The 21220-nt window shown below is 49.6% G+C and overlaps 9 protein-coding genes across 9 annotated transcripts; 2 read left to right on the top strand and 7 right to left on the bottom strand.

Moving 5' to 3' along the window:
* Positions 1-603: 603 nt before the first annotated feature.
* On the top strand, positions 604-2143 carry BKA67DRAFT_496655 (pectin lyase fold/virulence factor; the record flags this gene model as incomplete). The annotated part of the gene is made up of 5 exons (XM_046097040.1): positions 604-769; positions 823-903; positions 999-1202; positions 1262-1513; positions 1578-2143. Coding segments are annotated over 5 exons (1269 nt in total), but the record flags the coding sequence as incomplete, so codon positions are not given.
* A 706-nt stretch (positions 2144-2849) lies between these two features.
* BKA67DRAFT_489033 (regulator of chromosome condensation 1/beta-lactamase-inhibitor protein II) lies at positions 2850-4547 on the bottom strand (the record flags this gene model as incomplete). The annotated part of the gene is made up of 2 exons (XM_046096956.1): positions 2850-3070; positions 3128-4547. Coding segments are annotated over 2 exons (1641 nt in total), but the record flags the coding sequence as incomplete, so codon positions are not given.
* Positions 4548-6136: 1589 nt separating this feature from the next.
* On the bottom strand, positions 6137-6545 carry BKA67DRAFT_662579 (uncharacterized protein; the record flags this gene model as incomplete). Its single annotated transcript, XM_046108029.1, has 2 exons — positions 6137-6411; positions 6476-6545. 2 exons carry the CDS (start codon positions 6543-6545, stop codon positions 6137-6139), a joined length of 345 nt encoding a protein of 114 aa, XP_045954334.1.
* Positions 6546-7827: 1282 nt separating this feature from the next.
* BKA67DRAFT_539662 (uncharacterized protein) lies at positions 7828-9701 on the bottom strand (the record flags this gene model as incomplete). Its single annotated transcript, XM_046100674.1, has 3 exons — positions 7828-8039; positions 8097-9308; positions 9359-9701. 3 exons carry the CDS (start codon positions 9699-9701, stop codon positions 7828-7830), a joined length of 1767 nt encoding a protein of 588 aa, XP_045954333.1.
* Positions 9702-12010: 2309 nt separating this feature from the next.
* BKA67DRAFT_594711 (HAD-like domain-containing protein) lies at positions 12011-12736 on the bottom strand (the record flags this gene model as incomplete). The annotated part of the gene is made up of 1 exon (XM_046105080.1): positions 12011-12736. One exon carries the CDS (start codon positions 12734-12736, stop codon positions 12011-12013), a length of 726 nt encoding a protein of 241 aa, XP_045954332.1.
* Positions 12737-12980: 244 nt separating this feature from the next.
* On the top strand, positions 12981-14269 carry BKA67DRAFT_578691 (TatD family hydrolase). Its single transcript, XM_046103709.1, has 2 exons — positions 12981-13265; positions 13333-14269. The coding sequence occupies exons 1-2, from the start codon at positions 13200-13202 to the stop codon at positions 14242-14244; spliced, it is 978 nt and encodes a 325-aa protein (XP_045954331.1). The 5' UTR covers positions 12981-13199; the 3' UTR covers positions 14245-14269.
* A 3-nt stretch (positions 14270-14272) lies between these two features.
* Positions 14273-16128, bottom strand: BKA67DRAFT_578689 (hexokinase-like protein). Its single transcript, XM_046103708.1, has 4 exons — positions 15736-16128; positions 15421-15683; positions 15207-15354; positions 14273-15156 (listed from the first exon to the last, which is right to left on the bottom strand). The coding sequence occupies exons 1-4, from the start codon at positions 15925-15927 to the stop codon at positions 14347-14349; spliced, it is 1413 nt and encodes a 470-aa protein (XP_045954330.1). The 5' UTR covers positions 15928-16128; the 3' UTR covers positions 14273-14346.
* Positions 16129-16747: 619 nt separating this feature from the next.
* On the bottom strand, positions 16748-17566 carry BKA67DRAFT_662574 (uncharacterized protein; the record flags this gene model as incomplete). Its single annotated transcript, XM_046108028.1, has 2 exons — positions 16748-17413; positions 17465-17566. 2 exons carry the CDS (start codon positions 17564-17566, stop codon positions 16748-16750), a joined length of 768 nt encoding a protein of 255 aa, XP_045954329.1.
* A 1104-nt stretch (positions 17567-18670) lies between these two features.
* BKA67DRAFT_662573 (uncharacterized protein) lies at positions 18671-20056 on the bottom strand (the record flags this gene model as incomplete). The annotated part of the gene is made up of 3 exons (XM_046108027.1): positions 18671-19468; positions 19532-19909; positions 19967-20056. The coding sequence occupies 3 exons, from the start codon at positions 20054-20056 to the stop codon at positions 18671-18673; spliced, it is 1266 nt and encodes a 421-aa protein (XP_045954328.1).
* Positions 20057-21220: the final 1164 nt, after the last annotated feature.

Raw genomic sequence — 21220 nt, 5'->3', positions numbered from 1 at the left:
GCCGCTTAATCCCGCCTAGCAATGTTACGGCTGTGACACCAGACTAAACGACACGGGATCCGGCATTTCACCTATAGCACTTCAACTGCCGTGCCGTGCTCGCTCGGATAAGTATACCGTTGTTCGTTCGATTAGGAATTCCCTGAAAGAAGTAACAAATCTTTATCTATGTAGTAACAGATGATCAATCCGTTCAGTCACTTCGTTTGACATGACACTCCGCATACAATTCGTGGGAAAATAAGAAAATGTTTCGAATAAAAAGTACGGGTCCTGGCGACTTGGAGTTACGGACCCTGATTGTCCGAGCTTTGCGAGGTTGAGATGTGAAGTCAATGGATAGTATCTGTTCGTTTCCGACTCAACCTAAGGGCACTTTCATGACGGAAAATTACTTTTGAAAAAAAGAATACTATTGTTGAACGCCTCATAAAGTGATATACAAAACAACCATGCATCTCAATTCTGCATTGGCTACAGAAACTCCACTGCCAACATATTTTCATAGTCATTCATACGTGAACCTCTGGTATAGCCTTGTTGACCGCCATCATGTGCTTTTCTCTAATACGCCTCGTCGCAACGTTCATCCATGTACTTCCGGTAGTAAGCCAGCTGTCTGGTCGTGTGGGCCCAACCACTTCGACAACCTCGAAAGCAGCGAAGAAAGTCTGCAATATCATGCAGTACGGAGGAGTCTCAAGTGCAACAACTGACAACAGCGCCGCGATCACCTCCGCCTGGAACGCCTGCAAGTCAGGCGGCCAAGGTACGCGAACTTGACGTGATCTTGACTGACCGACTCTGCTGACTCTGGGTTAGTATATATACCTGCGGGCAACTATGGACTAAACTCTTGGGTGGCCCTAAGTGGCGGCACTGGTGTCAGCATCAATCTTGAAGGTAGGTCATGTTTTTCTTTTCTGCAGCGTTTGAATATCAGTTGGCCTCTTCTATCACTGCATACATTCGATGCTTACTCTTGTTGCGACTGATAGGAACCATCTATAGAATGTCTACAGCTGGTGGCAACATGATTGCAGTTTCCCAGACGACTGATTTTGAGTTCTATAGTGCCAATTCCAAGGGCGCCATCCAGGGGTACGGATACCAGCTGAATACGAAGGGCGCCAGCGGTCCACGACTTATTCGACTAATCGATGTGACCAACTTTTCGCTCCATGATATTGCTCTTGTTGATGGTGAGAAGGAGTTTCCTCCCTTCCACGAGGAGGATAAAATCTGCTGACTTCATGAGCAGCCCCCGTGTTCCATCTAACTCTGGACTCCTGCACTAATGGTGAAGTCTATAACACGATCATTCATGGTGCCTCCGAAGGAGGGCTGGACGGCATTGATGTGTGGGGCAGCAACATTTGGCTCCACGACGTCGAAGTGAGTAACAAGGACGAATGCGTGACGGTCAAGAACCCCGCAAACAACATCCTCGTCGAGCAAGTACACTGCAACTGGTCAGGCGGCTCGGCCATGGGATCCCTCTCGACGGGCACCAGTAAGTAGAACGCCTAGACAGAGGAACCTCTGAACAGCTCTTTCTGATTGCCAAAACCTCCCAGATATCCACGACATCGAATACAACTACATCTACACGCACCACTCGAACCAGATGTACATGATCAAGTCCAACGGGGGTGGCGGCACTGTCAGAAACGTGGCCTTCAACAACTTCATGGGCCACAGCAACGCCTACACACTCAACTTCGACACGGCCTGGAGCAGCATGAGCAAGGCGGCCGGGAATGGCATCGCCTACACCAACATCACCTTCGGCGCCTGGAAGGGCACCGCGGCGAACGGTGTCCAGCGCGGCCCCATCAAGGTGAACTGCCCCTCGGCGGTGCCGTGCACGGGCATCAACATCCGGGACTTCAACGTGTGGACCGACACGGGCAGTTCCGTGCTGTGGGGGTGCCAGAATGCCTACGGGTCCGGGGGCTGCCTCAAGACCGCCTCAGGGGGAGCCTACACCTCGACCTCGACAGTCAGGTCCGTGGGCGGCTACCAGTATGCCACCATGTCCAACGAGCTGCCGTCCGGGTTCCCCGTCGGGAGGCAGATCCCGGTCCCGTCCCTGCCGGCATCTTTCTATCCGGGTCGACAGCCTATTTCCGCGATCCTGGCTAGGCGAGGTGTGCCGACACCGGTTGGATCAGATAAGGTTGACGTGACCGCGACGGTAACTTCGACTCTTGCCAGGGTAGTAACAGCGACACCGTCGCCGATCCTCTAGGGACCAGCAGGGATCTCTCAAAGACAGCAGTTGCTGGTAAATCTGGACGATCCAGTATAACAAACACTAGGAGAACGCTTTCTCGTGGACTGATCAGGTATACTTTAAGTGGAAAATCGAAAGAGACATATTTGAATACACGCATTCAACTTATATGCACTTGATATATAGTTCCAAGCTGTCTGGTACAGTTTGCTTGTTTTATGCGCTTCATGGAGATTGAGCAATGTTTCCACACCGAAAGTATATGCATGATATTATAAGAAATATATGCTATGCCATCAGTAGTCTCCAAGGGATCCCTCGATCCTTCCAACGCGAAGCGCCGTCTCAATCTATACCCTCGTTATATTGAAAGAGGCCGAAGAAATAGTGAATCCCTTGCTTATAAAAGTCCGTTTTTTCCTGCCTCAAATATTTACATATAAACGGAGGGACTGGGAAAAAAAAACCCCCCCCAATTTGCAAGACCATATTGTACAAGCCGCCACTTGACCTCATTTTCCACAATGACTTGCCGGGAATTTTGTACTCCTTATAATCCTCACACTGCCACAACTACTTAATGTCCATTTGTGACTCCATTGGGCTCAGCTTTCGGAGAGGCAGCAACAATGGAGTATTGACCACCAGCACCTGCCCAGATAATCTTGCGGCCGTGAATTGCAGTATTGTCAATAAGGGCAGGTTCTTCAACATCATCAGAAGTGCCTTGACCAGTCTGGTAGTTGGCTGAGAAACCCCATGAGTATACCTGACCGTTTCCTGTCAGTGCAAAACTTGTGTCAGTGCCGGTAGCGACGAAGGTGGCATTGATGTCTGGCAGAACAGTTAGCGAGTGATTGGAATGCGCATCGACGAGCTTGGAAAACATACCTTGGATTGGCGTGGGCTCAATAAGAATGCGGGGTCTTCCATTGCCATCGTAGACGGTGTTCGCTTCTGTGTGCACCTCCTGTGGCTGACCGACCTGATGGCCGTCGACGCGACCCCATGTGAGGAGGGCACCGTCAGTTGTCGCAGCGACGGAGTGGTGCTCGCCACCATCAATCGACGCGATTTTCTTTCCAGCCAGTGACTCGACAGGCCTAGGCACAAGAACCATAGCATCATCTTCGCCACGGTTATCGTTGTGGCCAGTCTGTGAATAGTTGTTGAGACCCCATGCCCAGATTTGGCCGTGGTTGTCGGTGTAGAAACTATGATATGAGCCGGTAGCAATATCAATAGCGTGATGCCTGCGAGTGAATCTTCCACAAGGTTCGGGCTTGAGGCCACTGTTCTTTCCTCGCGTGATGGCCTTGCGACCAAGCTGGTACTGTCCACCACTGCCCCAGCTGAATACCTTGCCATCAAGATCAAGAGCAAGAACGTGGTTGGCACCAGCCGCGAGACGTGTAATATTCTTCAGGCCCATAATCAAGATTGGGACTTGCTGAATACGGACTCCGTCAGAGAAACCAATGATACCATCACTGCCACGGAAGGTGCCCCAGCCATAGACACGGCCATCCTCGGTCAAAACAAAAGAGGCAGAGTCGGTAGCGGCGACTTGAACGAACTTGGTTCCGTCGATGGCGATGTCGGTGAAATCAACCTCACCAGGAGTGCTCTCATGAGGATTCATGCCAGTGTCATCATCATCATCCTCCGAGTCCGAACCTTCATTGTCCACGTCGCGAACGCCGCCATCCCAGGTTGTGTCACGACCCAGAGCGCGGTCGTCGTTGACGCCCCAGGTCAGAATCTTGTTGTCGTGGGTCAGAGCAATGACGTGCATGCCACCGCATGAAAGCTGGACCACGCCAACCTTGTTGGCATCGAGGTTGTGGTTGATACGCGGTCGCTTGACATCAATGGGCTTCTTGCCGTCGTACTTCCTGCTGCCGAGTCCGAGTTCACCAGAAGTGCCTTCACCAAAGACGAAGACGTCCAGCGTGCCTACTGGAGCGTTGTTGATGGGCTTGCCTACCGTGGGAACGGCTGCTGTCCTCACTTTCTTTACAACGGGCGCTGGCTCATCGTCGTCGCGTTGTTTGCGCTTCTTTTGGGTCTTCTCTTCTTGTTCGGACTCAGGCTCGGACTCGGACGTAGACTCGGACCCGGGTTCAGGATCCTTCCTCTTGTTGTTTCTGCGAGCGCCTGGTGCAGAGCTCTCTGCCTGGGCTTCTTTCTCGCCTTCTCCGGCCGCCTTCTCTGCTTGCTTCTTGGTTTTCGTGGCAGCAGTACCGTTCACTGCCTTGGCTGGGGCTTTTCTGGTCTTCGCGGCTGGCTTGGCAGCAGTAGCTGTCTTCCTGGTAGGGCCAGCTTTTCTTTTGGGTTCGGGCTTGGACTTGACCTCTTCTTCTTGTTCTTGTTCGCCGTCTTCCTCCTCGTCGTCCTCTTGCTCGGCGTCTTCAACGGCTTCTAGTTCTTCCTCAATGAGCTCTGGGTCTGCGACTTTCCTGGCACGGGCTGTCTTGGCAACTGTTGCTGCCTTCTTGGGCGCGGGTTTGGCTGCTTTCGCTGCGGCGGACTTGGCCGTGGCGGCGGCAGTGGCTTTTCTGGGAGCCATTGAGATAACAGTGGCCTAGAAAGTTCGAATGTGAGAGGTAGAATTGATGAAATGTGGTTCAGAGGAACAAAGCAGTCTAGGACGAGGGTACTAGAATTTTGGTGAAGGTCGCAAAAGCGCGTCGGTAGTGGGTATTTTGATGACGGATGGGTCTGTTATGGATTAGATCCGGAGAGGTGCAGATGAGTAAGATTTAGGCAATTGTTGCGTCGCCTCAGGTCAGGGCGTCCGACGTGCTCTCTGTATCGTTCTAAGCAAGGTATAGTTCTGCTTACTCGAGATCAATGGCTTGGTAGAATATGAAATCGAGAATGAAAGAAAAAGAGAATTTCGAAGTGGTTGTTGCAGCTGTTTTCGGACTGGACGCGCTTTGTGAAATTTTTAGTGCCCGAAAATAGTGTAGTGCAGGCTGGGTACAACCAATCTGTCCAATGAACGGAGGCCTGCAGAGCGATAAAAACAAATGTAAGATAGAATAAAAGTCGAACCTTAAGCCACAACTATGGAGTGACTGCTAAGCTACGTTAGCCCGTACGGGGGTTTTATTATTTGTACACGATTTACAGCAACTAGGTTAGGCGAACAGGCGAACAGGCGAACTGCAGGAATCCTGGTGATTGTGGCTCGATCCTAATCGTTATCGGGCAATTGCGGCCAGAGCTTCGGGGGCAAGGGGGCTAGCCTAGCTATGTCAGCCACCAAACAAGCCGCCCTGGGGATTTGGGGACTCGTCTAGGTTAGGCGGCTGGCGGCAGCTTGCAGAGCTTGCAAAGCTCTCTACAAAGCAGTCGCCCCACCAGAGCTTTTGGTTTGGGAGAACAGATCTCCTGGGGGGTCATCCTGATCGCCTAGCCGTTGGTGACAAATGCAGCGGCGGTCGATGTGATTCACATCACTACAAGCTCGGGCCTCGATCTGTCATATCTGTCTTGCCTTCGGTCACTACTTACATGATGGATTCCAGGGGACAAAAGACTGTATGAAAATTGGCAATCTCGTCGTAAACCTTGTTTCCTTCCGAGTTTTGCCGTGTACAGCTGATTCTCACACGATATTCAATAAGAAGTGAGTTGATCGAATTGATTTGGTATTATGAATCATTGCTGAAGACGTAACTATTGTCCTCGCCGGTTTGGTTTCGTCAAGCCGCGGAATCTTTGTCTCGGCCATGAAATGCTCAATCATGCTTTTGCAATCCGAGACGCCCACGCCCGCCAGGCTAATCTTTAGAGCCCTGCTTAACTGAAGAACGCCATAACACCACAACACCGCCAATGCATCTCCAGAAAGGGATATCAACGCCACTCCGTCCGTCATTCGTCCATTTTGCTCTATTTCTTTGTCGTGAAGTCAATTTCGTTGGCGTTGTTGTCGCCCTTGGTGTCAGGGTTCTCACAAGTGCAGGCGTCGGCAGGTCTTGCACCACAAGAGCAAGACTCGCCCTTGATGGTTGCGTTCTCCTTGGACGACCTGTCACAGTTGCACTCCCCGGCCGGGCGCGCACGGCATGAGCAACGTGCGCCAGTGAGCTTGTTCTCATAGGCTGCCTTGTCGCACGAGCAGTTCAGTGCCGACTCCTTTCCGCAGGAGCATGTTGCTTGCTTGGCTGCAAGAGACGTTAGCAATTGCATAAACAAAACAAAACAGTCATGGCATTAAAGCAGACTTACCGCATACACATTCGCCGCCGGAAGCCTTGCCACAGCAGTTGGAGGTTGCCTTGGTGATTTCGGTAGCCATCTTGTATGGGTTTGTATGTGTTGAGGTTGTGGGGATTGTGTGGAAGAGAATGCTCGACTGTTTTCTTTAATTCGTAAGGATGAAGTTGTTATGAATGTCTTGACAATTCACTTTTGATGGTGAGACGATGTGTACCTCTTTTATAAATGTCAACAACTGTAAGCTGTGTCATTCAATGGCCTGATGGTCTGAAGATCGACGTCACAAATCGCCCAGTTATGCAGGGTCTTCGGCTGCCTCTAGGGTCAGCGCAATTCAACGGGTTTTGATTGGTTGATCTGACCCACACCAACCAATAGAAACGAGGGCAATTACCATCTCCGGAAACATAAAGAACTAACCCGGTAGGCAGGTACGATCTAGACCACGGGACAGTCAAACTCTGTGAGCACTCGTCCCAATCAAGTCTCGATATTTACTCAGCCGCACCGCATCTCTAAAACGGTACCATTGACGCCTGACCATGACCATAAACGACTTATGCTATTGGCCGCAGCTGGCCATGCCATTCTTCTCATATCACCACAAAGTTCGCTAAGCAATAAACCAGTGACTAATTCTAGCACCATTGGGCAAACGAGCTACTGCTATACTGTAGTATCCTCCATGCCAACAAGTCACTGGGGCCCAACTTCGTACACTCCGCCTTTTCCATGTAAAACTTGTGCTCATACCGTCATGTCCGGTTGCCTCTTCTCGTGAAAAAGGGCACGGCGGCACAGCTTATGGCACTGATCATCAACTCGAAACCTAAGATACATGAACAACTACCAATGCAGCCGAGTACTTACGGCACCGCGGGTCACCATCTTAGATTTCCAAAAGAATATGAAGCCTGAAACCATGAATCCAACGATGAGAAGTCACGGGATCGCTAGATGAGAACAAAGCCTTATAGGCCAATGAAATCATCGATTTGAAGAAGCGCTTCTTACATAGTATTACCATATAAAGCCTACTATAACATAACATCTCTCTCTAATTAGTAATATTCATGAATTAAAGCTCTGTTGTCTAAAAAAAATAAAAATAAAAAGGTCTAAGATAATGAACTAAGGCGCGCAAGTACTCTAAAGGTATCTCCAAAGTGCGAAGACTTGGAAAGCGAAAATGAACTAAAAGATAGCCGAAACTTGCATGGATAAGTTCTTTCAGCCATGAGACTTAGCCTGACCATCAAGCTCCGGCATGTTCGGGTTGTTGTACACTTGCTGAAACCTCCCAACCGCATTGCGTGGATTGATTGAGCTGCAAACCGCTGGCAAGTCTGACAGCTCCTTCACTACGATGAAGTAGCCTTGATGAAATCTGCGGCCCTCTCTGAGATGGCGTATAGGGTACTTGTGAGATGTCCGCAGACTTGGTATGGTAATACCGAAGCATCGACGACACGGACATTCTTCGTCCCATAGACCTGGAACTGTTCATTGACGACGCCTCCTATGGACCGGGGCATCATCGCGGCGGTACCCACCGGATGGAAGTTGGATCGATCTATTAGGAATCAAGCGTTAGCAGATGACAAACTAGGACAAAGCATGTGACACTTACAGTTGCCATTTAGGATCCACTGCTTCCAGTCCTCGTTCGTGGCGGCTTGGGGTACTGACTGGCCCGGCAAAGTCTCTTCCTGGATGATGTCCTTCAAAGGTGACGCTTGGAATATCTCCCTGACGTACTGTGCAATGGCCGCGTGGACCTCCATGTCAAACTCAAGCATGAAATAGTTCGGGTTAATGACGGGCATGGCCGTAGGCTCTGAGGCGCCAATGTGGACACTTCCCCGGGAGAAGGGAAGCAGACTCCAATATTCAGACGCCAATGTCGCTCCACCACCGGGATAAAACAAGATCTCGGCGACTGGTGCTTTCCCAGTGAATATCAGATCAAGTTGGACTTGGTACAGGCTTTCCAGATCTGTCGCCGACATGACGCCGTTGTTTGCACTGGCTGTATCTGCGGCGTACTGTTGCAACTGGTCACTCAAACGTTGACGCAATGATTCGGTATCGTTCCCAAATATGTCATAAATGTTTGGATACACCACTGTCTTGGTTCCAGTGACATTGGCCAACGAGGTGGCAGATAAGTCGGTATTTGCTTGGTCCTGCAAGTTCTCGCCAACGGCCGGCAAATTTACTCGAACAGAGATGTTATTCTGCTGAAGAATAGAGGGGTTGCCAACTCCTGACAGTTCAAGGATGCCGGAGGATTTGAGGGCGCCTGCAGATATGATGACTTCCCGACGAGTGTTGATGGTGATAATCGTTCCGTTGCTTAGGGTAACTTCGACTCCGGTAGCTTTGGCATCGCCGCATCCGTTGGCCCAAACGAGGCGGTTGACAAAAGTGTTATTCAGGACTTGGAGATTTTCACGCGTCGCAAACGGCCAATAGTAAGCTCGGGCAGCGTCCTCCCGGACATAGTTCTCATAATCAATGGTCGAGGGGTACACATTGAATCCACGCATCTTTCCACCGTTAACATCTTCGGTCCAGGGAACACCCAGACCCATCATAGTTTGGTTCAAGGTTGCGGTGAGATTGTTCGCCGGAATGTCAGTGAATCCAACCTTGAGGTCGCCATCCGTTCCGTGGAGGTCAGTGTTGTAGGATGCGCCCTTCGATGTCTGGTCCTGAGTCGGGCGTGTCAAGTTCTCGCTCTTCAGATAATATGGTAAGAGGCTTTCCCAAGTCCAACCCTCATTGCCGATAGTTTCCCATGCGTCGATCTGGATGTCTTCGGCGCGGGTGTACGCCATGCCTTCGGTGCGTTAGAAAGCGTCCAATGATTTCGAATAATGAGCTGCTTACCGTTGATTGCACTAGTTCCGGCCAACGCCTTGCCAGCGCGGAGAACCTTGCGAGTGTTTCCGCCGTAGGTTTGATTGACGGATTCGTATGCCCAGTCAATGTCAGTACCAAAAGCCAGGCCGTATCCGTCCACATCAGTAACATTCTTGTTGTCCAAGACTGAACCGCCAGCCTCGATGACGAGGACAGAAACGCTCGAGTCTTCTGAGAGACGATTCGCAACAGTAAGACCGCTGGTTCCACCACCAATGATGATGTAGTCGAAGTCCGCCTGTGTTGTAGCGGTAACCTCAACTGCTGCAGCGGTTGCAGCTGCTAGCTGAAGTAGAAGTTTGAGAGACATGACCGAAATCAAGTTACCAGAGAAAGAAAATCTAAATTGTACGGGTTACTATGATGTGGCCAAGGGATGGTCATGTATAGACTTTAGATAATCTAGATCATCTAGATCACTTATACTTCTTCGTTCGACCAATACTCTGGCTAAGGACAGGATTGGTCAGATTTCATCTTTATTAAGCTTTGCTCTCCTGTCGGATGTGTAATACATGACTATACAAGGTGGAGCATTAGTCATGACAGGGCTGCACCTTTGATTGATTCATGAACCATGCCAGCGACTGAATTTTCCTAGCCCACAGTCTAAGCATAAACATATCTCAATTGCCTTCTGTCTGGCCATGCATTATCAATAAGATGGTTCGAGACTTTTTCTTTACAAAATCACCATAATCAGTTTAGCCTAAGGAGACTTGATCCATGTATTGGTCCTCTTATGATATTGCTGAAGACTATCTTACAATATTTGCGCTTTGGTTCTTTAGGATATCAAAGGCAAATGTCCATTGTCATTGCTCAATTTTCAACGCTTACACTTTCCTCATCTCCCGATACGGCCCGATATTAGGATATGGGGTCCACCCTCCTGTCAGGATCGTTTCCACCACCACTTAAGAATTCATACCAGGCAACAAAAAGTACCTATCTTTCTTTGTACTATGGTACGAAGCCAAAATAACCATAATGGGGCAGGTTCCTGCGAATGGGAGGTATAATTGGTTCGGACCTTAACATCAAGGAGAAACACCCATGCAATTCACCGGATACCTGCCCCTTAGTGCCTTGTGCTTCCTCACTTTCCATACCAAAGTAAGTAGTTTAAATCTCAGCAATTCGGTTGCTCCAAGCAACTCAAATTTAGTTATATCGGCTCTCGGCCCCTTTGTCGCCTTTCGCGATTGATGTATGTTCTAGTTGTGTGAATACTACCAAAAGGTATTGACGGATTCAATGTTGCTGTCTATTCCAACGGCATTCAGGTGCTGTGGCGAGTGTCATTTGTTACCTGGTCTAGCACCATTCTCGCCGGTACTGATGGCCAAGTGTCGAGCAGGGTATATCGACAACAAAGTAACTCGTTCCCTGCACCCTCCATGATCTTCTCGGCCTTAGTCAGAATATATTGTACCACAGTAATATTATAAAGCACATGCATTCTGCATAGCCACTTAGGCCCCCATTACTAATTAATTATGGACTGGTTATCAAGCAGATGCTGGGTCGTGCACAAGTTAGCTTCATTAAAACAGGCGCTACTTGACTCGTATCACTAGCAATCTGGTTGCCTTGAGGCGGAATCGTATTCCCAGACTTGATCTAGATAATCTATACCAACACCAGGCTCTTACAGTACACCGGCCTTGGCTGTCTGGCTGTCCAGTCATTGGAAGAATACGGAGGGAGTAGATTCTCACGTTCATGGAATCGCTGAGAACGTTGGTAACTAATCTGCAGCGCTGCAGCAAACCTCAGAATTATGCACGCTACTAATGCTTAGCACATGGTCACCTTGCTTCAACAGGCAAAATAAAATTCGGGTTTTATGAGGGAATTGCGCATGCTGGACCAGTATTGACATGGCAGACGATGCCTCTTTCGAAGTTCACCAGCAGACCAGGAACAACATTGGCGTTCTAACGCTCAGCACTGACCAGCTTCGTTGAGCCTACTTCGCACGGCATTTTCATGAAAAGATCGCCGCCCGGAGTTACGGGTTTACGGACAGGCACAGATGTCGCTGACTCAATCATATTTAACCACAAATGTCAATGATGGGAGTTTCCTTAGTTTCAAACCCAACGACTTAGTTCAATGGCCGTCTTCAAGATCATTCTGGAATTATATGCTAATCCGGCGAAATAATCTACAATCAGATCGGTGGAGGTCCAGATCAAGCTCTTGGGGAACTACTATTATTACATACGTGCATTCGTCCCCAGCTTGCCTGTATATTGACCTGCAGTTGGGTAACATTAGCGACGAAGGTGAAATATAGGCTTTCATGAAATGAGGGACCATTCCGCGATGTGTGTTGACGATGCCCACCTGATGAGGACTTTCTCAAGATTAGCGATGCTTCTCAAGCGTGGTACGAGCTGATCTCTTAATTATATGTTTCTTCTTCTTTTATTTATAACTCGGTAAGTGTATAGTGAAGAAAGGAACACGAACTCAGGCTCTGTTGGAGTATTTGCATAACGTACCGCACTCCGGCTGGTGTTCCTGACGCGCAGGAAACTGCTGTTATCTTTGGAAAAAGCTCGTTGCAGCGCGGCTTGTAACTACTGTTAGTGGTCTAACCCCCATGATACGTCAGTGCTCATCGGTCAACTCTTTCTCCAAAGCGTTCGCCATCTCTCTCAATGTATCGTATTTCCAATCGTAGGTCGCATCATCTCTGTTTCCCATAATAGCCCCTGGTCGGATAATCCAACAAGTCTTCAACTCCATTTTCTTCGCCGGATGATGATCGTGGAACTGGCTTTGCGCAGTCTGCAGAATCTGTTCTTTCGAGGCACCTAACTTATGCCCGACTTCCTTGATCATGTACTCAAAGTTCCGCAGATCGGGCTTGTAACTTCCAATATCCTGTGCCGTGAGCACAAGGTCAAACTTGGTGCCTTCAAGAGGGCCGCTGTTTGTCCCGGCAAAAGATTCGTGGTCCACGTTGGACAGAACCACCAGCTTGTAGTGCTTCCCGAGCGTCCTTAGCGCATCGACAGTGTCCGGGAAAGCAGGCCAGTTCCTAACAGACGCGCCAAAGGCTTTGCTTTGTTCAGCGGACGGCTTCGACAAACCGAGCTTCTCAGCGATCTGCGGGTGGATGACGGCAAGAAGTTCGTGGTATTTTAGATCCGGCGTCTGGGCCTGTTGCGTACGCTCGCACTCATGCAGCACCTCCAGCAGCTTCTCCTTGCTGAAGCTAGCATTACTAGCGTCTAGGAGCGGCTGGAGATTAGCGACGATGCCAGTCTCCCAATCAATGAGAGTGCCATAGACATCAAACGAAAGGACCTTGAAATCTGAGAGTCTCGACATATTGGTGGTTCAAAGTAGCTGAGCCTAGCTTTAATTCATTGGACTAATACATCATCTGCTCGTTATAGTTGTCGCAGCTGATCATCTGAAGGGCGGAGGTGGCGTACCGGTACCGGAACAACAAAGCTGGGCCGGTCCGGCGCACCCACAGAGGTTTGAAGACACTTGAGCTGTACACCCGGAACCAGACCGAGTTTCGACAGTCTATATTGGGGTTCAGGCATTTCCCTGCATTGATGCATTATCTCCAACAATAGATATACTGGCGAAAACCAGGCAGCGTTTTTCCATCATCTACTGCCCCACCAGCACTAGCAAATCTGCAGCTGTCAACAAATGCAAGTCATTGGATGTCCTGCGCGTTAGCAACTGTTATACTTGGAACTCTAGAAATCAACGACGAGGGGAACGGGTAGCTCTGTCTGATTCCTCGGCCGATTCCCTGATTCGTGATTGGTGCTCGATGGACTTATCGGGGTTCCCAGAGCAGGCGCCCAAGCTGGCCGGAAAGCAGCTTCGCTATGCAGACGTAAGGGACATCGTCAAACCCGGAGTGTTATTACTGGTTACAAACTAATGTTTATTTTGTGCACTAGGTCGCAGTGACGGCGACGGCAAAGGAGTTTTCTGGTTTCTACCGCGGGAAGCAGTATCATGCCCCGGACTTTCCCAATACGTTGGACAGGGCTTTGAGTGCAGGTGTCGATAAAGTCATGCTCACGGGGATGTCCGTGTCGGATATCACTACGAATCTTGACATCGCAAGGTCGCGCCCTCAACGTTCATGCTTTGTTACCATCGGGGTGCATCCTTACCACGCAGCTGAACCATCGGCGGAAGGGCCCAGATACTTCGAAAAGCTGAGAGAAAGCATCCGAGATGCTCTCACAGCAGAGCCCTGTCTACTAAAGGCGTTTGGGGAGCTCGGACTGGACTACGAGCGCCTGAACCATGCGGACAAAGACACACAGATCGCGACGTTCAAGACGCAGCTAGACATGTTCATCGAGGAGCAATGGGACTTGCCTCTTTTCCTTCACTGCCGAGCGGCGTGCGACGACTTTATCGACGTCATCAGCCCTTACGTGGGTAGACTACCGCGGCGCGGTCTAGTACACAGCTTTGTGGGGACAAAAGCACAAATGGAAAAACTTGTCGAGCTTGGCTTTGATGTGAGTGTCAATGGCTTTAGCTTCCAGGACCGCGATAGCCTCGATATGGTCGCAGCCGTTCCACTGGAAAGACTGCAAATCGAAACGGATGCCCCGTGGGGCGAGATCAAGGCCACGTCGGAGGTCGCGAAGAGGTACTTGGCCAATGCCCCACCGCTACCACCAAGCAAGAAGAAAGACAAATGGGACACAGCAAGTATGGTAAAAGAAAGGAACGAGTGCTGCGCTGTTTCGCGGGTTGTCTATGTGGTAGCTGGACTAAAGGGAATAAGCGTTGAAGAAGTCGCTGATGCTGCATGGAGAAACAGTGTTACTATGTTCAAATTAGGAGAGTAAATGAGCACTCTGTTAACAACTGCAATCAGGTAGCCATGACGCATGGAACACTGTTCCCTGGACTGTTCATTACTCATTAAACTATTCGCTGTGCATAAATCTTTAACCTCGGTCAGCCACGGCCATTGCTGAAATGACTGCCGCCCCAACACCACTTCCGTCCTCAGCGCTAGTGAGTGTTATTGGATCACTCGTCCTGTCACTGGGCCAGTCGAGGATCTCACCCAGTGCATCGGCCCATCTCAACTTAAACTTGGGATGCTTGTTTGCCACAGAACCGTCCGCTGCCACGTGCCCTGACTTCAACCCCTTCTTATGGCAGATCGCGGCTACACCACAAGCACACAGACGTGCACCGCGCAAGGCGACAATCGCAGCCAGGCATCTCGAAATTTTGAGCTCATCCTTTGTTGGTTTGATGTTGAGATCCTCCTTGAATCGTGCCATCATTTCCTCCTCGCCGTGGTTCTCGAGTGCCGAGAGAAACCCGGTATCCAGATGATACTCCTTGTGCAACAGACTCACATCCTGGTTTTTGAACATGAGACTTTGGCTATGCATGTCCTCAAGTACCAGGCGAAATATTTCACCAAGGTACAGCCCAGCACTCATCTTCTCAAATGCTTGTTCGCCAGGTCGTGGCGACTTGTTATCGATATGAATGTCGTACTTGGTTCGCGGCAAGATTTGTCGACTATTATCGAAAGCTCCGTACTCACAGTTGATGGCCATCGGGGTGTCTTTTGGAAGTGATGATTTCAGCTTGTGTATTGAGCCCACATCTTCCATATATGCGCCATTGCAACCAGTGCCAAATATTACTCCTATGATAGTCTCCGGGTCATTATATGCCGAGGCGATCAAGGCTCCTGTCGTGTCGTTGATCAAAGCCACCAGTTCAACAGGTAGTTTCTGAGGGTCATTAGTAGGAAGATGTCTATCAACACATGTGCCTTGCTTACCCGTTGTTCCAGCGCGTCCCGTAGTTGTCCTGCCACATCTTGGCCTTCGACTCCTTTAATATCAAACCCTTTTGTCCAAGTAATTAATTTTCCATGGTCGATTCTATCTTGTGTTGCGGGATATGAAAAAGTGAACCCAAGGGGGAGGCTATTTAATAAGGCATGTTAGTTTCACCGAGAACCTCCACCAGGGGAAATCAAAAGGAGAACATACCGTTTACCATCCGTACTTTTCAAGTCATGTTTCTCGATAAACTTTTGGAGGTACTCTGAAACCAGTGCCCACAGCTCATGAGCCTCTCCCTTCTTGATCTCTGGAGGTAGCTTGAACATGTCCTGAACAACCTCTGCATCACTACCATTTCCGTGAAGAGTGATCCAGCACACACGCATGTTCGTTCCTCCAAGGTCAATGGTCAGGTAACTTCCCTTCTCCTTGCCTGTCGGGAACCCTTTCACCCATGTCACGTTCATAGACTATTTAGTTGTTAGCGATGGCCGACGTGCTTCCAGGGCCGGGTACACATACCAAGTTGGCTCCAGTCTTAGCCAATCCTTCGTGTAGTTCCTCCTCAAAGCGCTGACTGATCTTCTTCAACATCGCAGTGTCAACTTTAAAGTCTTCTTCGACTTTTTTCAGTGCATCGAGCAAAAATGGATCCACATCCTCCAAGCCTTCATGGAGTCCCGGAGTGGGAAGACCTCCGGCTACTGTAGTCATTGCGTATAGTGCTGTCCTGTCTGATCTGGTGTAAGGGGAACCTGGTTTGTAGGGTCGTATCTACGTGGATAGTTTGTCAAGCTATTGCTGAAGTCCTATGATGAGATTTACAAGAACAAAACTTTAAACTGTCTGGATGACGCCAAATCATCACACACTTATATCCCAACGCAACAACGTCCTCGAACTTGATCCTGCCCTGATAGTGGGTCCGGTGATAGTTTCCACTAACTGTCGTCATTGTTGAGTCCAATTAGCGTGCCGTCGACGTAACGGCCCCCCAATTATCGCCTAGACAGCGCCGCAGCGGAGTAATTAGCCCGGTGGTTGCCATTTAAAACACGCTATCATCCGCATAGCCCTGAGAAGGACCGACAACAACACAAAACTCTTCGAAGAGTCGTTACCGGGACACAGCTTGCAGCCAGGAGGGAAAATCCGGCGGATCTCACCCAATCTGCACCCAAAAGGCTCATGCTTGGACCAGTATCAAGGCACGTAGCCATGCCAGATGGCCTTTGAAAATCGAGATTTATCATCGCGACTCGCAGGCGAATACAATTGTGCTTTTAAATTAACAAAAGATCTTTGTTGTTTTTTGAAGCCTCGTAAAACATAGAAGAGTGTTACGGAATAAACGTGTGCCCCGTTTTCCCCCTCCAGGCTACGAGACAACAGAAATCATTGCGCGTATGTTCGGTGATCGGTTCAAATGGATTTGCACAGTTCATTGACCTCTCAGCTACATGAAGGGGCTCCGGACAATGGCCGGAACCAATTTCCCTCAACACAACATCTATGCTATGCCTCGGTAGATCGTTCAGGCGCCGGATCCACTCGCTGTGATTGCAATATCAGCGCAGCCCAGATAAATTTGGCCAGTCTGGAAGCTGTTCCACTTCCACGACAGAAGTGTATGGTCGGCAGTGAAACCAGCTGGTAGTTTGACCTTCTTTGTCACCGTGTAGCCACCTGCTGTGACGGTGCTGCATGAGTTCAGAGCTGCATCATCGACACCTTTGCAACCCCCATTGCCAAATTGTTCACAGGTAAACCACTCGTTGTTGTAGCATGTCTCACCGGACTGGCAGTCAGCACTGTAGTCGCAAGTTTGGCCGTCAACGTCAGTACAGGGCAGAATGCCGGCTTCGAAGCAGTCTTCTCCGGCCTGTTTGTCTTCATCGGTTGGAGTGTAACTGGGATCCAAAAACTTGTCGATAATGGATTGGTCCTGGCAGATACGGTATGTGAACATGCCGCCATGGTCGCCGTTTGCATCCAAACACCAGACAACGTCGAGGGTATCGCCAGCAGCATAGGTCTCGACAACGTCACTGCCCCAATTGGCGCCGGGGATGTTGTAATCCACGCTGACACGGGCATTGTAGCCACAGACACCACTCCGAGAGACGGGAGCGGAGTCGAGGTCGGGCCATGACGAGACTGGCTCAAGGATTGTGCATTCGGGACAGCTATCAGCGCCAGCCTGTGGGTAAGTTAGCGTCCGATCATTTGTTAATCAAGTTGGCTGCCAGACCTCGTAGTTCAGTCGGACGCGACTCTTGGGCTCCCACAGGTACCCGTGTGCGGTGACCAAAGTCACGAAAGTGAGAGTGATGAAAGTCTTGACTGAAGCCATTGTCTGGGATGTGACGGAAGAACTCCTCAAAGCAACGAGTAAAAGAAGTTGCCCGTTAGCTGATGACGAAGTGCAACTTCCTTTCCTTCCGGGATGGTCATGAGTTTTATATCTGATGCTTCAATGAAGCGGCCACTATATGATGATGATCATTTCCTCAAGCTTCAGATTCCTCGGCCACACTGTCCGGCAACATTGTGGGCAGTTTTCTGGAGAGTGTTGGCCCGACATATGACCGTCGAGCATACGATGGCAACACATGCCGAAGTTTTCAGTATACTGGAGTGCTAAATAGGATCTGGTAGGGACCGAACCAAACTGAGTCCACGATTATTGGAAAAAGACAATTAAGGGGCACTCGCTATCAGCTATCTCTAGCGATTCCCGGCGCTTTGTCGGCCGATCGACCTCTACTTAGACCGTGACCACGGCTTATGACACCGAATAGGAAAGCTCTGTGGCCTGCGCAATCCCGGCACTGTGGGGAAGCGTGGAGGTTGTAGGTAGTCGTTTCCGGGGCTGCCCCAGATTATGCCATATCCGGGTACCTGCCGGCAGCGTATAAACTGGCATTCCTGGGCATGTGCATAGTCGGAGTTCCTGGCGGACTTTCAGGATACAGTCGCTGTCAGACTCTCAGACTCCTTTAGATCCCCGACGAGAGTCTTGGCAAGATCTGACCGAGCAGCGTGCCGAACCGGCCGTCGCCGGTAAGAACTAAATAATTGTTCTTCTCTACTTCTACGTCACATGGCATTTGGGACATTTGTCATTCTACCCGCCAACGATTTAACCCACCATTCTGTTTCGACAGGTCCAAGGCTTGCATCAAAGGCTCCAGATCAACAGATCATTTGGGTCATGTGTATTCTCGGCGATATGCGATGAGTTTTTCTCTAACAATGCACTACTCTACTGGTATGCTCTGGATATCTGAATATGTGATGCGCAGCGATCTCAAGTCCCGCCTTGAAAAGCAAGCCTGCAATTACTCTATAATTCATACACCAATGTACATGGTGGTGCAAAATAACCGAAGACCAGTGCAACCCCCTTTGCGAAGTACCAATTCCCCCTTCCATCGTATGATCATTATTTCTTCTTCTAATGTTCCATCAAGACGTCATCTGGTAGCATTCCGATCCCTGAGTCAAATCGCGCATGTGTGGGGCTCTTCATCCCGTGAAGCTGATTTTCCCGAATCCTGTCGTGCTTCGAATGATCAAACTTCCAGTAGACGTGATAATCATGACAAGCGTCATGCTTGCTTCTTAGTGCGAGACTGTCAACCGTGTGGTCCTTCTGGATGGAAGTGAAAAACCGCCGTTCCCAAACGCGTCCTTCCTGCGCCTCTTCTTTTCGCAACGCTCGCTGAGCATTCTCGATCTTGCTCTTCTCATGTCCTATAGCGAACATATCGTTGCTGTGGATCGCCTCGATTACATGCTGCCAAGCCCTGCCAGTTTCCAATGGATGTTGTTTCTGGACCGGCGCAACCTGAAGCGGTGTACGCTTCAGCGAGGCAAGATCGACGGTATCAATCACCCTTCCTTTGTCATTTGTTACGGTATAGCTGCCATCCCATTGACCAGTCGCAGTATAGAGTGGAGACTTCTCGGCGCCATCGCGGAACAGTGTTGCCTTGAACGTATGGCCCGCGCCTCGAAGCCAACCTTTCGAGCAGTACTCGATCTTGGTTGTATAGCCAGATGAGCTGTGTATGTAAGAAGTTCCGCTAAGTTCTGGGGCGATCTGAAAGGACACTATGCCCTCGACATGTACCTTCGCCACCGTGAAGACGTGGTTTTCGTCGAACCGATCTATTCTCAAAGTGCCGAACCCTTTACGTTCTATGTTGATGGTATGGGAAAAGAAGGACCGCGGAGCGATATGGCCGTCGACCTAGATATTTTTGGGTCAGGAGACGCTCTAAAAATGCACCAAGAATGGCGATTGGGTACTGACTGAGACTCCATGCTTCTTATTTGATATATAATATGCTGTCTGGGGCGGATGATGCGATACTTGCTCCGATATCAACTCGGTTGTCCCGCACTCGTCTTCCCATTTACCTAGGAATATCTCGCCTAGGAAAGGGTTCAGTGGCTTCAGCTTTTTCCGTGATCCATCCTCATTTCGCGTCGCCATTTGGCGTTTCAATCCGGCAAGATACCAGTGCATTACGAGTAACGCTCTCTTTTCGGCGTTTTCTTCCTTGGCTGGTGCCACCAGCAACCTGGGATAATCATTCAAGTATTGGCTAAATTGGCATATACTGTCCGGTGACAAAAGGAACGGAGGTGCTGATAGCGAAGCAAGATCACCTTTGAATGTCGCGACAGACTAACATATGTTACATTAGTTCGTGGTCCATCGTCGTTGAGCTGAGGGAGCGGTTACCTTCATGAATTGAAACCATCCTGATTTGTGCTGCTGCTCCACCTTCTTACTAGCGTCGTCGCAAAGCACTGCTGTTGACTGAAAAGCCATTATCGTAGGCAATGTTGGAGGCTTATCAAGAACGTTGTTCACACCACTGGAATACAGTTGAGTCAGAACATCTAGAAAAGAAAAGAAATAGAAGATGCGAGTAGAATTTGAGTTGAAGACGACTAGTCAAAACTTTGTAGCATCCCGTACAAGCTATCACTCCTGCATTTCAGACAAGCCCAGCCTCAGAAGCCGCGCAAGGATGTGCACTGAACTCACAGCTAGCCAGAAGGATAATAAGAGGCCTAGTACCCACGAAGATCAGACGCTATCCGAGTCTTAATACAAGCTTATCGGATGTTTTGTCAGTCTCTAACCAGTATCGCACAGAACGGGGGTGTGGAATTCCAATCGCTAGTTCAAGATCTCAGACGGGTTTTGCTTCATATGCCAAATTCGGCATGTGAGAGTGGGGGCGATTCCGGCTGGGGTGTGTTGTCGCGTTTCAAGCATCTCACAGGAGACCTTTAGCGAGGCGCTTATCATCTGCTTCGACCAGAGCGAGAACTGCTTGAAACTATGCTTTTGTTACGCAGTCCGTTGCATTTTTGCTTGCGTCTTTTGGCTGCCACGCGTGGTGTAGAGGTAATTAGCTACCAAGTCCCCAAAGGTCTATCGTGCGGGCATGTCGCAGTACCTACATAGTCGTCGCTTTTAGCGGATTCAGGCGTTGGCCTTAAATCAGTTCGGCTGCCAGTGGTGGGCACAAAAGTTGACGATGGGCCACCAACATCTCCACGTCTACCGTGGAGATATCACCAGATACGGATAATCATCAGACTGCATCAATGGTTACTATAAACGGAAACCCAGCGATACTGCGATAGCGTGAACTCTCACATGCGCGGGGCTTGCCCGGGACTCGCAATTAGTGGAATATGAGATGGATGACTGCAGTAACATAGCCACTGAATGCGTTAAGTTTATCAGATCGCTTCGGACAATCGATGCTCCTAACCACATTAGGTCAATGAGCTCAGCTCGAGTCTCGTTGACCTGATAACTAAAATGGGCTGTACGGGAAAGGGACTACTTTGGCAATGACGTCTGCCAGCTCGAGATACGGAGTTTTCGAGGCGCTAAGTGCTGCACAAAATTATCTAGTGTCAACCACGTGATACGAGGCATCACCAACCCCAATAGCCAATGTTCCCATCCGCCGCA

This window comes from Truncatella angustata (assembly GCF_020726525.1).
Source record: "Truncatella angustata strain MPI-SDFR-AT-0073 chromosome Unknown BKA67scaffold_8, whole genome shotgun sequence".
Classification (NCBI taxonomy): Eukaryota; Fungi; Ascomycota; class Sordariomycetes; order Amphisphaeriales; family Sporocadaceae; genus Truncatella; species Truncatella angustata.
This window is presented reverse-complemented; position numbering and strand designations above follow the sequence as displayed.

Bases quoted from the DNA above. Each gene is read 5' to 3' on its own strand.
- BKA67DRAFT_578691 (XM_046103709.1), top strand. From the start codon at position 13,200: ATGGACTTATCGGGGTTCCCAGAGCAGGCGCCCAAGCTGGCCGGAAAG. The intron at 13,266-13,332 runs GTAAGGGACATC...TTTGTGCACTAG, and splicing joins AGCAGCTTCGCTATGCAGAC to GTCGCAGTGACGGCGACGGC.
- BKA67DRAFT_578689 (XM_046103708.1), bottom strand. From the start codon at position 15,927: ATGACTACAGTAGCCGGAGGTCTTCCCACTCCGGGACTCCATGAAGGC. The intron at 15,684-15,735 runs GTATGTGTACCC...ACAACTAAATAG, and splicing joins CTAAGACTGGAGCCAACTTG to TCTATGAACGTGACATGGGT. The intron at 15,355-15,420 runs GTATGTTCTCCT...CTTATTAAATAG, and splicing joins AAAAGTACGGATGGTAAACG to CCTCCCCCTTGGGTTCACTT.